Source organism: Sander lucioperca, chromosome 15 (genome assembly GCF_008315115.2).
Source record: "Sander lucioperca isolate FBNREF2018 chromosome 15, SLUC_FBN_1.2, whole genome shotgun sequence".
NCBI lineage: Eukaryota > Metazoa > Chordata > Actinopteri > Perciformes > Percidae > Sander > Sander lucioperca.
Genome location: NC_050187.1, coordinates 26825390 through 26841956, shown reverse-complemented (window position 1 = coordinate 26841956; position 16567 = coordinate 26825390). Strand labels below are relative to the sequence as shown.

The following is a 16567-nucleotide window of genomic DNA, read 5'->3' as shown; positions in this document are numbered from 1 at the left end:
CAATTCATTTGTCTCTATAAAGTCAAACATGATACCAAATGCCAATCTCAACATACTTGAGCTCAGAGTAATGACTTAGAAGTTCTTAATTTGTCTGGCCAGCAGTCAGAAAAATTAAGATTTAAATCACAAAGATATAAAATGAGGAGGAAATCAACTTTAACCAGGGAATCTTTAGTTTTAATGCATTTATCAAGCAAAATGCCAAACATTTGCTGGTTCTAGCTTCAGAAATGTATAGATTTTCTGCTTTTCTTTGTCCTATACGATTGTAAACTTAGTACCTTTTGGTTTGTTTCGTTTTTTGGGTCTTTGGCAAGCGATTAGAGGGCGTCACCTTTGGCTCTGAGAAGTTGTGATCAGCTTTTTGCTGATAACTTACTCTTATATGTTGCAGCTTCATATCAGTATCAATGTATAATTGGATCTGATTTAACTTTCTTTCATTTGGACAGAAAAAATGTTGAAGCTTTGGTCAAAGACACACCGAGAGAGAGAGAGAGAGAGAGAGAGAGAGAGAGAGAGAGAGAGAGAGAGAGAGAGAGAGAGAGAGAGAGAGAGAGAGAGAGAGAGAGAGAGAGAGGAGAGGAGAGGAGAGAGAGAGGAGAAAGAGAGAGGAGAGAGAGAGAGAGAGAGAGAGAGAGAGAGAGAGAGAGAGAGAGAGAGACTTTTAGTCTTCATTGATGTCTGGAAAGTCGCTAAAGGCTTTAAATGGAATTACTACGTTATTTAATGGCTTTGTTCGAAAGAAAAAAATGTGAACAACACACACACTTCAGCCACTGAAATGCACATAGATGGTCATGATAAAGTTCTTTCAAATAGAGAAGCTGTTCTGTGTGTGCTAGTTGTATCTAATCAGCGACTCATCATGCTAATATCCTGCTATGCTTACAGTGCAGGTTGCCAGGTCGGCTCCAATCAGAAGATTGAAAACTGTACCGACCATGGTCTTTTGTTGACGCAGCTTGTTCTCTGACACTCCCTGGAGAACTTTGACGGAGCAGCAGACTATTTAAAGCCTGGTAGTGGCAGTTATAACCTATGACATACAGGGCCCTATTTAAATGATCTAAGCGCACGCCTCGAAGCACCTGGTGCAGGTGCGTTTAGGGCGTGTACGAATCCAATTTTGCTAGTTTAACGGCGGAGAAAAGGGTCTGTGCGTCAGGCGCATCGTTCAAAAGAGTTATACTTGGTGTCTTAATTATTTCATAGTTGTGTTTTGGGCGTAACATGCAATAAACCAATCAGAGTGTCATCTCCCATTCCCTTTTAATAGCCAGGCGCATTTGTACCTTGGCGCATTGCTATTATGATGGTGGATTTGCTGCTTAATTTTTTTTAATTTTTTATCTTTTGTAAGATATCTTTTTTGTGTGTGTGTGTAACAAGCATAGTGTGCGCGCTGTGCACGAGCCTAGGCGCATTTTACTAACAATAATAATAATAATAATAAGAATAACTTTTATTTATAAAGCGCTTTTCATGAAACCCAAGGACACTTTACAGAATTACTGTGGCTAAGCTAAATGAGGTTGTAGGCTGTGGTAAACAGGTGGTGTTTCAGGAGTTTTTTTTAAATGTCCACGGATGTAGCATTTCGGATAATGCGCTGTTAAAATAACAATGAAATGCTGCGTTATTGACTTTAGACCAGGTTTATGTTGGTCTATGGTGCGATCACTTTCCGCTGCCTCAAGATAGCGATACGCCAAGAATGCACCTGAACACACCTCCCTGTAAGACCAGCACGCTGATGGGCACAGGTGCATTTGCTATTTAAACGACACGGGCGCCGGACGGGAAATTGACAAGTGCGTCAGTCTTAAACATAGACTGTTAATATTAATGGACAACGCATCCGGTCCGGCGAAGTGCTGCAAATGCGGAAGTGCCTGCATTCTATCTAAATTCCAGCAGGGGGCGACACGTGCGGTTGCAAAAGGAGGTTGGTTTCTGTAGAAGTCTATGAGAAAGTGACCCACTTCTCACTTGATTTATTACCTCAGTAAACATTTTCATAATGAGTTTATGGTCTCAATCGCTAGTTTTAAGTCTTCTGCATCACATAATGTTCATTTTTTGAATTATGATCTCGTTGATTTTAAAATCGCCGATAAAGCAAGGGGTGTTATAGGGCGTGGCTATGATGTGATTGCCAGTGAAAGTGTGTAACGTAACGTAGAGTGTAAGGGCTCCTCCCTCACTCCTCCCTCTCGTTTAAAATCGTCACATCCGCAACCAGGATGGCTGCGCCCGTAACGGCAAACTCGACGACTCATAGCAGATCTCCACAAACCAATGGGTGACGTCACACATGCCTTGTCCATTAATATACAGTCTATGGTCTTAAACTAGTAAAGACACTTGCGTCGGGCTTTGCGATGCGCCCGGTACAAGATAGGGCCCACATACTGTGAATTAATGTTTTGCTTCTACTGATAAAACCCAGTAGTGTATTATTGCCAAGTTATGATATATTTTCTATTCCTTCGAAATACTTAGTATATGGTCAGGCTTTTTTGGGGGGAAAATATATCTGGTTGACAGGAAGTTTGGTACTACTAAAAGTAGAAGAAAGAAGCCATGTGTGTTAACAGCTACATGAATGCCAAATTCAGCAATGAAAACTGCAGACAGTGCAGAGAAAAAATGCCACAACAATGACCACTTGTCAACAAATAGAAAACTATCAATGTCAAAGTGTTTTGGGCTGTTTGTGTGTTTACTCTCTGTGCTCAGTTAGTTGGCATTTATCGTAAATTATTGTCTGTCTCTTTCCCTGCAGGCGGAAGTTAATTGATGTACATAGGGGGAGGGGGTATGGATCATTTTTCAAACAGTGGATGTGGGCTGAAAGAAGCCATCTATCCATCCACCCATTCCTCCACTGCTCCAGTCTGTTCAGAGCTTTTAGATGTGATAGTAATAAGGGGGTGGGCTGGATGGATAAATGAATATGATGTGCCACGCCGTCGCTCATCACTCAATCCAATTGGGCTAAGTGCTGCGTACTGTGCTTTTCGGAGCAGACCCTATGATATCACCGCATCTCTCCGGAAAGCTGTGCAAAGGGTGTGTGTATGTGGGTGAGGATGGTATAGGCAGGCAATGAGTTTGATTCTTTCACTTCATATCCTACGAAGAAACTGAAAGAGAAGTTACAAGGAACGTTACACACCAGTTCTTCCTCCATGTATTTACAACTGTAGCCCACCACAGTGATAATGTGATCTACCATGGGGAAATTAGGCTATTAACAAAATGATTTTACTTTTAAAATAGTTTGAATGATTTTACCTGGTATTCTGAATTGGTCACTTCTCAATTAATGTCCCAAACATTGTTGTTTCGGTTTGGCATTTAGAGAGCGAGCTTTACTCACACCCTGTAGCCACACACTTTCAAACTTTCTATCAGTTTTTGAGCTTCTTTCACAGTCGAATACAGCAGCCCAGCAATAAATCCTACCTTCATGAAGGTTATAATGTTCAGTTTGGTGAAATTGTTTTCGAAAGTTGTTGATTCAATCTTCAACCCATTGTATTTCCTGAAGCTGAGCAATATCTGTTGAGGGCCCTAATGATGCTCTGTTACTCTAATACTGTATGTGATATTTGATCTTTAGGCTTGAGGATCAACTTGTCCTTTGTGCTGATTTTATAGAAGAATATTATTATTTTTTCTATCATAAAAACTGCTATTTTTAACGGGGTTACCTTATGTATTTGACACCGATCAGCTTCTGTTAAGCTGCAGTCAATTTCTCTTGTTTCTGTTCTTTTCTATACAATATGTCCCTTTGAAGCCTTTACATATTCTCTCATCTCAGTCAGTTTCTAGTTTTTTAAACTGCCACGACTGTTTGCCATCACAAGCATAATAAAGCCGTTATCTCAAAAATAGTTCTATTTTTGCAGACCGATCCAACTTCTAAGAATACAAGCAGCTAAAATAGCCCGTTATGGCTCTGAGAAGAAGGTTGTGGAATGTCTGCATTGTGCTTTGATTTCTCATCATCTGAACACAGGTCAGATTAAAGTGTGTGCGTGTGTGCGTGCATGTGTGTGCATGTGTGTGTGTGCGCGCACATTTGCGTGCGTGCGTGCAAGTGTGCGTGTGCGGTCCGAACAAAACCATACCGGATATTGAACTGAACAGGATAGGTCTACACATGTCTGTTTACAGAAACATGCAGAATAAATACTGCAGCTGATGGGCTTAGCCCTGTGGGTCAGAGGTTTGGGGTCACACTTGGGATAGCATAGCACAACTCTCCCTGGGTTTTCCTGCAGGAGCTTGTTGGAGGTCAAGGATCTAATAGGAAAGCAATGCACCAACCTTTTCGCTGCTAATCAACATCTCCTCCCTTTGCCGAATCTCTCAAGGCTACTAAAAAACAATCCTGAACAGTTCAGAACCAGCAGATAGAGATTGTTGATAAATATTGAGGTTTGTCTAATTAAGATACAGATAACATTAGCTACATGCTTGTAATGGTAGCTTTCCATAATGACAATACTGTTAGATAAATAGTAATACATTATTACTGAAGAGAGAGATCACTGATGTCCGTTGTATCTCACCGCCTCACTATAATCAGTGCCATGTTAAATACAGAAGTGTAATTTAATTGACATATGTTTTAAATGCTTTGTATGCACACAAGACCACAAATTACAATTTTACATGGTAGTTTTACATTTTCCGCTGCCTCTAAGGGCCTCTCAGTGTTTGCTGTGAAGGAAGGAAGTATTTCCTTTTCATGCCAGTGTTTTTTTCCAGCCAGTTGGTGAGTTTGAACAAACTGAAGCCTTCTCTAACCTCTGTACATATAACCCCATTAGGTTTCTCTTCAACAGTGTCTTAAGTGTGGAATTTCTGGTTTTGACCATAACTGCTACTTACTGTACACCTCTAAGTGATTGACGGCTTTGCCACCAGAACTGCTAATGATTAGGATACCATGTGTTGACTTCCATTTGCATTTAACTTTGTGTACAACACTTTCTATTTTTGCTATCTAGTTTGCTGACTCACCAGGGTGGAACTTGTCACCATACATATTTTCTCCCGACAAGTTTTAACAGGACTCTTCTCTTCTCTTCTCTTCTCTTCTCAATTTCTGAAAAGTCTTCGAAATAAACTGCAAATTAGTGCTTGTTTCCATCAGCTGCTGTTGTGAAAATATATTTGAGGACATTATAAAATAATAAAAGATTAGATAATTACTCAAGCGCTAGTAACATCGTGGCATTTCATTGCTGCTTTCCATCATAGATTGTGTTTATGGTATTTTAACAATTTATTTTTTGTCATTTCTGATTCACTTATACATGTGGTGTCTATATTCGACTATTTTATAAATCAAACGATGAATCGATTAAAGGAGTATAATCTGCAGATTACTATGTATTGAAGATAGAGATGCACCGATTACAACTTTCTAGGCCGATTCCGATTTTCATTGAGTTAGGCCAGCCGATACCGATTTTAGCCAATTCCGATTTCATTTTTTCTAACCACTTTACAGCACACACAAATATTTATTTTCAATCTTTTTTTGAACTTTTTGAACAGATAATGGATCACTATAAAATAGAACTATATAAATTACTCCTGGTGTGGGAAGTTCACACACATCTAAAGTGCAATGTTAGAACCATTTCCTTCTTTTCACATCCAATATCCAACTAAAAAAAATGTGATTTTGGTTTTTGGTGTCGTCCCTCCACGCCCTACTCTTTCCTTGCAGGTGTTGCATATTGCAAACTTGTTATCTTCTGCACACATGCTGAAGAATTTCCAAACAGCTGACATGTTGCAGGTTAATTCACGGGGTTCCCTACATGTGCGAGAATAGCGCCGACACGCGCTTCACACCGCGAGCGGGTACGCGCGACACACGGCGGAAAAGTTGAGCGAAAGGAAAAAGAGACGTGTCGCATCCGTGTGTGCGTGCGTCCTTGAGAACTGTAACTCTTATAACTTATGTTGTCAGTTAATTGTAGCATTGACCGGCATGAAATCAGCATATGTCAGACTGACCTGCCGGTCGCCGGTCATGGCCGAGCACGTGAAAACTGGCCAATTCCGGTCACCGGCCGGTCTATCGATGCATCTCTAATTGAAGATTATTACTAGTCGTAGCACTAACAGATACTGACACTGTTTTGGATGGGACGGGATTAGGGATGTTCAGTATCTCTCCCCCTCTGACACACACACACACACACACACACACACACACACACACACACACACACACACACACACACACACACACACACACCAAAAAAAATCAAACGCATGTGTCCATGGAGGCATCCCATCTGTCCCCTGAGACCAGCAGCTGGTAGATGGCAGGAGTGTCCAGTATGAACTTGACCTCTGACACTCGGCATCAGGAGATGTCATCCATTGTATCTATCTACTGTATCTGTCCTACAACCAATCAGCCTGTCCTAAACATGCAGCTACACACACACACACACACACACACACACACACACACACACACACACACACACACACACACACACACACACATCCTCCCCTTGCCATTAGCATCATTAACTGGACGCTGATTATATTAAGGCTGGACCCACAAGACTAATTTCACTAAGTGCAAAAAGCTTGTGTGTGTGTGTGTGTGTGTGTGTGTGTGTGTGTGTGTGTGAACGTACACAGTATATAGCTCTCTGTCTGTCCACTTGTGCAAGCTCATATTAGTTGACAGCCACTGTCTTGGCCTCTTAGCTTGTCTGGCTCGCCGTGTGTCTTACCTTTCTGACATCCTGTCTCTGCTGTCCCCTCCAGCTCTAGTCTATTTGATGTTGGTCATAAAATGGCAGGTTTAGAGGAAAAACATTGCTCTGAATGGAGTAGGAGGAGCAGAAGAGATTGGAGAGAAAGGGAATAAAGTGTGTTTATGTGTTACAGCGGCACAGTTAAAAGAAAATGATTAATCAATTCACATAGTAACTAGTGCAGGCGTTTCTGAAATCCTTCCAAACAAGATATCAAGTTTTAATGGTTGCAAAAATCTTTGCTTTAGAAAAACTAAACAAATGATGTATTATTTATTAGCACTGCATCTGTTAAAAATATGTAGAAGATGTTTCCAGAATGCAAGTTGCAAAAGTGCTATTGAACAACATGAACTGCAGTCAGATTTAGTAAATGTTTTTTTAGCCCTTGTTGTGGTGTGCTTTTATGTCGGCTTTGTGTTCTTCTGTGTCCACTCTCTCAGTGGGTTTCCAAGAACAGTTTTTTCCCCTTGTGTTTTGGTCACTGTAGCTCACATGTTGGACAAAAACAAAGTATCTCGCTTCTCTTCCTGGTAATGCAATTGTGTCATTACTGTTTCTGTCCACAGATCACCAGAAACTGGAGAGGGAGGCAAGAATCTGTCGTCTGCTGAAACATCCAAACATAGGTGAGTCATTTTTGAGAGTTTAGTGGATCAGTGGAACAGCTGTGTTAATTCAGAACAATGGGAAAGAAGTAAAAAGCATGGGGTCTCCAGTTGTAGTGAGGAGGCAGTTAAGGTACAAAACCATTAAAGCCTGATTGCCGCAATTTGTGTCAAAACTCTCACTCATTCTCTGAGTCATAACACTGTCAAATCTGAACACACGTGATACACTTATTTTTAGATTCAGTGTGGCGTACACTTTCTAAGGATATTATTACTATATGTCCATTGTGCATTAATCTGCTAAGAATTTTTTTTTTTTTTTATAATATTATATTAGTATCAAAGTAATTCAATGATAGTTGTCTGCACCACCATGGGTACATGGCAAACACTGCTAATTTGGCTAATTTCATACTGGCAATTTGCCAAAATGTCCCTGTAGCAATAGATTGTCAGGTAGACACAATGCTGTAAATATCTTTAAATGTCGTACATCTGTGTTACGTTTGAGGCTCATACAAGTGTATCTAAGACTTGAGTTTCATGATATCTTTTACTACTGAAATTAACCCAGACAATAGGCAGTGGGCCCTTGACAAAGAAGGAAATGTCTTTGTCTTTGTGGCAGAACTGTCAAAGTGTCTTACCATTCAGCTGTGTGCTGCCCAGTGCGCGTGCACACATATACATATATACACACACACACACACACACACACACACACACACACACACACACACACACACACACACTCTCTCACACTCTCTCCCAGGGTATGATAACAGCATAATCAGTATGGTTTCATATATTTTCTCTTTCTTCTCCGTCCCACCTGATTCCTGCTTCATCATTGTCTATTCTTCCTTTCTTTTCCTCCCTCGGCTGCTCTTTTCTTATCCTATTCTCAAGGGGAGAGCTTGTCAAATTTTCTTTTCTCTGAATATAAGCCATCTGAAGCAAGAAGAGAGTAATATCTAACATTTCCAGGCGTAATTTAAAACACCTTCACCCAGCTTGACACAAGCAGGTTTTTATATCTAACTGAACACCCTGAGCTGCTGGTTAAATAAAGCTGTTGGTTAAAGTTTTCTTTGTTGGCAACAACTTCTCCTGTATGAAAAAAAAAAATCTGATTAATGTTTCCTACCTGCTTTTGTGTTTTTTTAACAGAGATAAAACCTAAAAGGAAATTACCAGTATCACATTCATTATAAATGATTAAAATATGGCATCCATTCTGTCAACTGTGTCATCCAAAAGCTGATTCCTGGTTGCCAACAGGCCAGGTGGCACTCAGGCTTTAGAAACCTATTGTCGAGCCCTGGAGTGGATAATTTCAGATGGCCAGAAAACTGGTATCCTCAGAGGAACATGTATCACTTGACCTTGTGTGTGTTTGTTATGATTGTGTTATGAAATACCATAAGAGCATTGTGCTGACTTGTGTTAAGTGTGGTTCTTGTGCTTTGTTCCCACTGGCCAGTGATCAATGATGTATTGATCGTCTGCCACATCAACAATAAGTTATCATTTAAAGGTTACAAAATACACAATATAGGTTTTCCTCAATAACAAGCTTTACACAATTGTCACAGGGTATTTGCAGCAGCACAACTTAAGTAATTTTGTTTATTTAAGCAACACATAAGTAAATTATTTGAATCATAAACAATAGCACAAATGTATGTTGCTTAGGGCTGGGCAATATATCGATATTATATCAATATCGTGATACGAGACTAGAAGATTTTGCATATCATAATATCGCGATATGACATAAGTGTTGTTTTTTATTGGTTTTAAAGGCTGCATTACAGTAAAGTTAGGTACTTTTCTGAACTTACCAGACTGTTTTAGCTGTTCTATTATTTGCCTTTTCCCCACTTACCATATCTACATTACTGATGATTATTTATCTAAAATCTTTTCTAAAAAGTGTGAAGATATTTTGTTAGAGCACCAATTGTCAACCCTAGAATTTCGCCGCAATATCGATATCGAGGTATTTGGTCAAGAATATCATGATATCTGATTTTCTCCCTATCGCCCAGCCCTAATGTTGCTTCTGCTTCACCTCTCCTTATTCAACAATTGGTAAAACTAAATTAAACGTATCAATAGTTTCTATAAGGTCGTCTTACCTGATGAACTAATTTGTAATTGAAGTCTCTTTCTCTGTTTCTTTCTCCCTCACTAGTACGACTCCATGACAGCATCTCCGAGGAAGGCTTCCATTACCTTGTCTTTGACCTGTAAGTAAATCCCATTCTCACACACACACACACACACACACACACTTGTCACAGGTTCACGCCAGAGTATTGCGCCAGGATGAATTGCTTCACCCAAGCAACAACAAAGTTGACATTTTCTCAGCCGTACAGTATATCAGCTTTTCCACTCAGCTGCCATGATGGAAAGCTTCATTCTACTCTTAAATCGAACCCTATTTTAATAGTAATTGCACTAAGGTGTTTAATAATGAGAGTTTGTGACTGCAACTTCGCTACAGTAATTTGTTACCATGTTTTTCACATGTGTAATGTACATTCACTGTACTCTCACTGCTCACCATGTTTAGCCCACAAATAAAGATTATTGGAAGAGTTGAGAGGGGCAAGCTTCCTTTTTCATATTATGAATGTGCCACTCGTGTAACATGTACTATATCCTGTCATGGAAATATTAGGACTGTCCCATGAAAAGAAATAGCATTTGTTAAATATAAAGTTGTACGTATATTCCCCAACTCAAAGTGTATTTACAAAAAACAGTATTTTCTGATTTAAGTTGCAGCCAAATTACCTAAAATAAACTGTTTCTCGCAGGTACAGTCATCTTGCCGCACATTTATCTCTGAAATTGTTTCACCAATTGAAATGTGATATAACCGTATCAGATTGTGTTGGGTAGAATTCAGCATATAATTGTTCAGGTTAAAAAACTGTGCTGAATAGGTTTTGCTTAAAGTTTCATGTCAAGCTCGTGTTTATTTTGGTGAAACAATCCATCAATTTTGTATCTGAGATGCAACAAAACCAGACATGCAAGTCTTGAAGAGGGTGGTATTATCAGCAACCAGTTAAGTGGCCTCTTAAAGCACCACTTAGACCACATTCTACACATTGACACAGAACATGTTGGATCTATATGGACGTGTCACCACAACATCAACATAAAAACCTTCAGCGAGTGTAAATTTAAAGGACCAGTGTGGAGGATTTAGGGGGATCTAATGGAATATAATAATCATTATGTATAATCACCTGAAACTAAGAAGCTTTAAATGAGCCCTTCATATCTACTTAGGGAGCAGTCCTCTTCCATGGAACTTGGCATGTTGCGTCACCATGTTTCTACAGTAGCCCAGAACAGACAAACCAAACACTTAGAGACGGCCTTTCGCATTTTTACGTTACCTGGCGGAGGGATTTTCATTTGCCTCAATTGTTTTTGTGATCAGAAAGGAGAAATAACCAAATCTCTATTTTGTCTGTGTGTCTGTCTGCAGCGTCACTGGAGGAGAGCTGTTTGAGGACATTGTTGCTAGAGAGTATTACAGCGAAGCAGATGCCAGGTACAGTATCTCATCATGCTAACGTGTGAACATGTTATGTAGTGAATGTTTTGTGTCACTAGTAAATTTTGGTGGTAAAATTCTAGGCTGCCAAAGCAGTGACGTTGGGTTATGATACCATAAATTGCTTTGCCATTTAAATCTGTGTTAATGTACTTGGTGCTTTAGTAGCAGAAGCCATGCTTGTGGTCTGTGGCAGTCCTCTGAGGTTCTTTATTTTTGACTGTGTGACTCAGGGCTTTTAAATTTAATTCCATTAATAAATAATGACAAAGCTGTCCTAGGTTTTGAAACATTATTTAGGGCCTGTTGCCTGACGTTGCAGTTGTTTTTTTCACTGCAGCACATAACTTGCCTGGAGTATGCAGGCTAAACCTTATCTAATGCTCTAGCAGATTTTGGTCCGTCATGTGGCATTGCAAAATGCAATTACATAAAATGATGCATGGTTCTGCTACACGGCTAGCAACGCATGGACAAGTTTGTAAAAGGACTGCCACGTAAACTTAAAGCAGACGATGAATCTACACCAAACTACCAAAACAAAGGCAAGACAATATGTAGTGGTGACCACAATTCAATATGAAAATATTTGTATCTACAAAAGGGAGGCTGGAAGAAAAGGTTTGGGAACAAGTAGTCTATAGAATGGACAGTTACATTTGGGATTAGTTCTCTTCTGATATCGATCTGTACAGGTGATCCTACACCAAAGGCTCCATTTGAGTTAGAAAGAATATAGAAAAGAAAAAGGAAAAGGAAATATAAGGTGAAGAGTATTTGAGACAGGGCAAGAGAGAAACCGTGCGGAGGTGTACGATGATAAAGTGAGTAAGGACAGCAGCAAAATAGTCTAATGGGGACTACAGTGTATTAGCTGCAGAAACGGGGAGGAGACTCAAATGTGGAATCAAGATGAAGGGCCTGTACAGGTCTCTCACGTGGTCATGCATGAGTCATAAATATACCAGTTGTTTTGATTAGTGGACTGTGTCATAATGAGCGAGAGAAAATTATCTCATGTTGCAAGTCGCAGCTAGCACATTGGCAATTTGGTAAAAGAAGCTCCTGGTTGCATGGATTTGCTCCCATTTAGCGACAACAACATTAGGGTCGGGTTATGCTAACAGAACTTGTTCGTACAAAGTATTGTCTGATCACATCAGTATTCAAAAGTGTTAATAGCTGGCGTCCGGATAGCTCAGTTGGTAGAGCGGGCACCCATATATAGAGGTTTACTCCTCGATGCAGCTGGCCCGGGTTTCGACTCCCCCTCTCTCTCCCCTTTCAAGTCTTCAGCTGTCCTGTCGAATAAAGGCCTAAAAATGCCCCTAAAATAATCTTAAAAAAAAAAAAAAAGTGTTAATAGCTGTTCAAATCAGCCACACTGGAAGGCAGAGTGAGAGAAGGGGGAGAACGTGATATTGTTTAAATCGAGATTACGGCGCATATTTTCCAACGGTCTCTCCTGGACGACATTCATGGTGTTGTACTGTTGTTCAAAAATTTAAAAAGAGAGCTCAGATAGAAGTTCAAAACCTGCTTCCTTTCTCAGCTCCGCACACCCGGCCAATCAGGGCGTGAAGTGGGTTTAAGTGTCTGTTGTCTGTTTCATAAAGTTACAGAAATGGTCAGACACAGCCCCCGCACTTGATGGTTGATTTGTCATCTTTCTTTGTCTTTCTTGTGTCTTTTCCTTTTTTCCGTTGCCCGTCTCAGCGTGTTTTCTCTTCCCAGTTCATAATTCATCTCAGTGTTTTTGACCTTGCTGGCCACAGTTGAGCATCAATTTACTTAGAGAGACTCTTATTTGCTTTACCTTCCATGTCATATGAATTCACCATTCAAAATGTACATAAAGGACCAATGATTTACTCTACTTCAGTCTGCACTCCATTGTCATCTAATTGAGCTTTTGTGAATTGACAGATGTGTCTCTTCTCTGTTTCTCATCCTTCTTCTGTCTCCTGCAGCCACTGCATCAATCAGATCCTGGAGAGCGTCAGTCACATCCACCAGCATGACATTGTGCACAGGGACCTCAAGGTGAGTTATCATATACCAGTGGTGAATACTCTCTAGTTGTTCTACTATCCACACACTCACACAGACGTCAGTGTGACGTTGAGAACAACTGAAGAAATGAGCGTCCTCCGTCCCTCTTTCCACCTGCTTTCTCTATTTCCCTCTTCCTCTACGTCGGTACCCCCTCCCTTTTTCCCCTCTATCCCCCTCTTTTTTTCCTTTGTTGTACTCTCTTTCCCTCTCCTTATCTCCCCTCCTGCACTGCTGAGGAGTGACGAAAGCAGACAGCTGCTATTAATAGCAGGTTGGTGGATGAGATGACGCAAAGTGACGATTTCCCTCGCAGCCAGTCTGTTCACCCCTAACAGAAACCAACAGCACATTGACCTCCTCAAAGATAGAAGATAGATTACAAATATAAACGACGTCTTGTCTTTATAATCTATCTTTGTAATAAACTGTCTGTACACTTGTTACAATGCTTCGGTTTGCATGTAGGGACCCTCATTATGCTACCGTTTAAGTGTGGTGCTATTTCGAGCCTTGTTAGTGGTATCAAATAGTGATTTACCCTGTGCCCTGAAAGCTAGCGTTAGCAGCTAACTCCCGGTTTGCGGTAGCTTGTTTCAAGCTAGAGACACATTCGATTAGCATGAAAACAGATCCCAGAGAACGTTTCGACTCGGTACATGTTATTAACCCCTAGGTTCAATTTGCGCCAGAATTGTCCTTTAATAATAATTAGGTGAATAGAGACAGCAAAATGAGCCAAGATTAAAACACTTGGATAATTATGAACCTGAAAATGAGCATAATATGAGCACTTTAAACTCTGTTTTGATGCTCAACACTCTCCTCAACCTGGTTTTCCAGCAGCAGGCAGCTGTTTTCAGTGAAGAAGCTCTTATAAACCCACTGAAGACTACCTGCCCAGCCCTAAATGACAGACAGACAAAGTTAGCGATTAATCTAAATTAATGCTAATGTTGCTTCGTATCGGCTGGATGTGTAAATAGGCAACTATTTTCTAACACGTTAGCCACCACAACTTTATAAATTTTTTTATGTGAATGTTGTGTTTACAGCGTGTGCCGCTGCCCCCAAATGGCCAAAAAATAATTTTTAATTAATTTTTTTTATGATTATTTTTGGGGCTTTTCCGCCTTTGTTGTTAGGACAGCTAGGTGAGAAAGGGGAGAGAGAGGGGGAAGACATGCAGGAAAACGTCACAGGTCGGATTCGAACCCTGGACCTCTGTGTCAAGGCATAAACCTCTCAGTATATGTGCGCCTGCTCTACCCACTGAACCAACCCGGCCACAGTTGTTACTGTTTTAAGGCATTAGTTTCTCTGTGAAAGATTCTTGGTTCTTGAACAATTCCTCCAATCATCTGACCACCAAAAAGAAAGCAACATCTGTTTTCTTCCCAAGAACTTCCTGGAGATAAAGCTGCCAAAAGTGACCTCACACATATCGTATGTTTGCCTCCCTGTCATATAAGGAGGGCCACTCGCTGCAGGGAAAACAAGAACTAGAGAGAAAAGAGTTGAGTGCTGTTGGCTGGTGGCAGGCTGAGTTGCCATGGTAACTGTTGGGTGAGGTCACCCAGCTGCTGCAGCGCCAGCGCAAATTATGCCACCTCCCATCTATCGCTCTATCTGTCTCTCTCTTTTCTTCTGTTGCTTTCACTCCAGCTCTCTGTCCCTGTGCAGGTCCCCTTTTTTTACTCTCTCTCTTTCCTATTGTTTTAGGTCTTCCCGATATAGGGGAGAAATGGTAGAAAGGAAGGATGGATACATAGATAACTTAATGGAGAGGAAAGACTGACAGCTGAGAAGAAATAGACTATAAGCACAAAGACAGTGTCAGACATCTGTCAGCATTTTAAGTGATGAGGACGGCTAACCACCGCAAAGACTTTTGCCCTCAAGACACACAACACACACACTTCAGTCCTGCCAGTTGGGACTTGTGCTATGGAAGATAGGGTCACCACATTTGTAAAGTGTATAGACCCCATTTAGACCTGGTAGAAGTTTAAAGCTTAAAATTATAGCAGGGGAACACTATATTATGAAAAAACCCAGCTGTGCAGCTATAATCAGTAACTGACCTTGCGCCAAATTACACTTGACCTGACACGTTTCCTTAAAAAACTTATTCTCATCGCTTCCTTAAGTGAACTATGATGTAATTAGACACAACTGAAGCAGTTAAGACAAATGAGTCACAGTTAATATGTCATTATATTTGATAAGTCCTGGCTTTTTGTATGATTAGGTGATCAGAAGGACAATGTCAAAAATGCTGTGTTAAATTCTGTGCTGAGTTTAAAAAATATTTGCTTTGGGGAAGCCTTTGTGGCCTGTTTGTCATGCAGACATTTCCTAAAGGAGGGTACATGGTTATCTCTTTGCCCTTCATTAAATGTATTTTCTTTACCTCTGTTTGCTCTTACTGTAACTGTGCTACAACTTATTTTGTACTATGCAAAATGTAGAGAGTTTGTCCAAGGATACATTTAACAACGTGTTCTTACTAACGGACTTGAAAATTGAGGACCTTTGGGTTTTTTGGGTGTTGGAAAGGAAAAATATAAAACTAAATTGTGATTTGGCATGTGTCTGTATGCCATTTCTGATATTATGTTGACTCTAAGTTGCAACCTGAGTGAATATATTTAATCCTAAAGAACTATTTATCTTTCTGTGTTGTAGCCTGAGAACCTGCTCCTGGCCAGTAAGATGAAGGGAGCAGCTGTGAAGCTTGCAGATTTTGGTCTAGCTATCGAGGTGCAGGGGGACCAACAAGCATGGTTTGGTAAGAACTAACACTCTGCTAACAACTTAAATATTTAACCTTATCATATGTATTTATTCAACAGTGTTCACTTTCAGCAGCAGTGTTATCATCATTGTATCATAATCACTGCTTACGGATATAAGTAATTCAATTAGTGGCAAGCTAGAGTTTGTGCTTCAGTACATTATGATAATGATAATATGCTGTGTTTTTGTTTCTGTATAAGATAAATACATCAATAAGAGCATACATTTTAGAGAAAGCATTACATTTTCTTTTTAGAATTTGTCCTGAGGGGAATTTTGTTTTTTAAAGAACTGTCAAAAGCAATTTTGTGCGCGTGTGTTGAGGACAGTCTTGTAAAATTGTTGCATTTTAAATAACTATGTGGATATGTAGATTAGTTATATTAAGGTATTATTGTAAATATTTGTCTTACAAAACAGCAATAGATAGTACTGAATAGTTTTATGTAGTTAAAACATTAAAAAAGAAACCGGACAAGAGGAAGATGAGGAGCTCAAATCATGCGGTAATCAGAAAGAATGATGTATATCATTATTGCGTTATCATAAGAATAGCCATTTTCAGAGAAATCGAGACAAAGTATGTTTGTATTTCCACAGGTTTTGCAGGAACTCCAGGATATCTGTCCCCAGAGGTGCTGAGAAAGGACCCGTACGGCAAGCCAGTGGACATATGGGCATGTGGTCAGTTAGTCTAGTTTCTGTCTCTTTGT

The 16567-nt window shown here is 40.1% G+C and overlaps 1 protein-coding gene across 50 annotated transcripts in view; it reads left to right on the top strand.

The window, feature by feature from the left end:
* LOC116061713 (calcium/calmodulin-dependent protein kinase type II subunit gamma-like) overlaps nt 1-16567 on the top strand; it is a 62509-nt gene that overhangs the window by 20826 nt on the left and 25116 nt on the right. For all 50 annotated transcript variants that reach the window (XM_035992425.1, XM_035992424.1, XM_035992397.1 and 47 more), the window contains exons 3-8: nt 7382-7441; nt 9621-9675; nt 10935-11000; nt 12974-13046; nt 15744-15846; nt 16455-16538. In XM_035992425.1, the coding sequence (XP_035848318.1) occupies nt 7382-7441; nt 9621-9675; nt 10935-11000; nt 12974-13046; nt 15744-15846; nt 16455-16538 (441 nt within the window). The remainder of the gene's footprint in view (nt 1-7381; nt 7442-9620; nt 9676-10934; nt 11001-12973; nt 13047-15743; nt 15847-16454; nt 16539-16567) is intronic.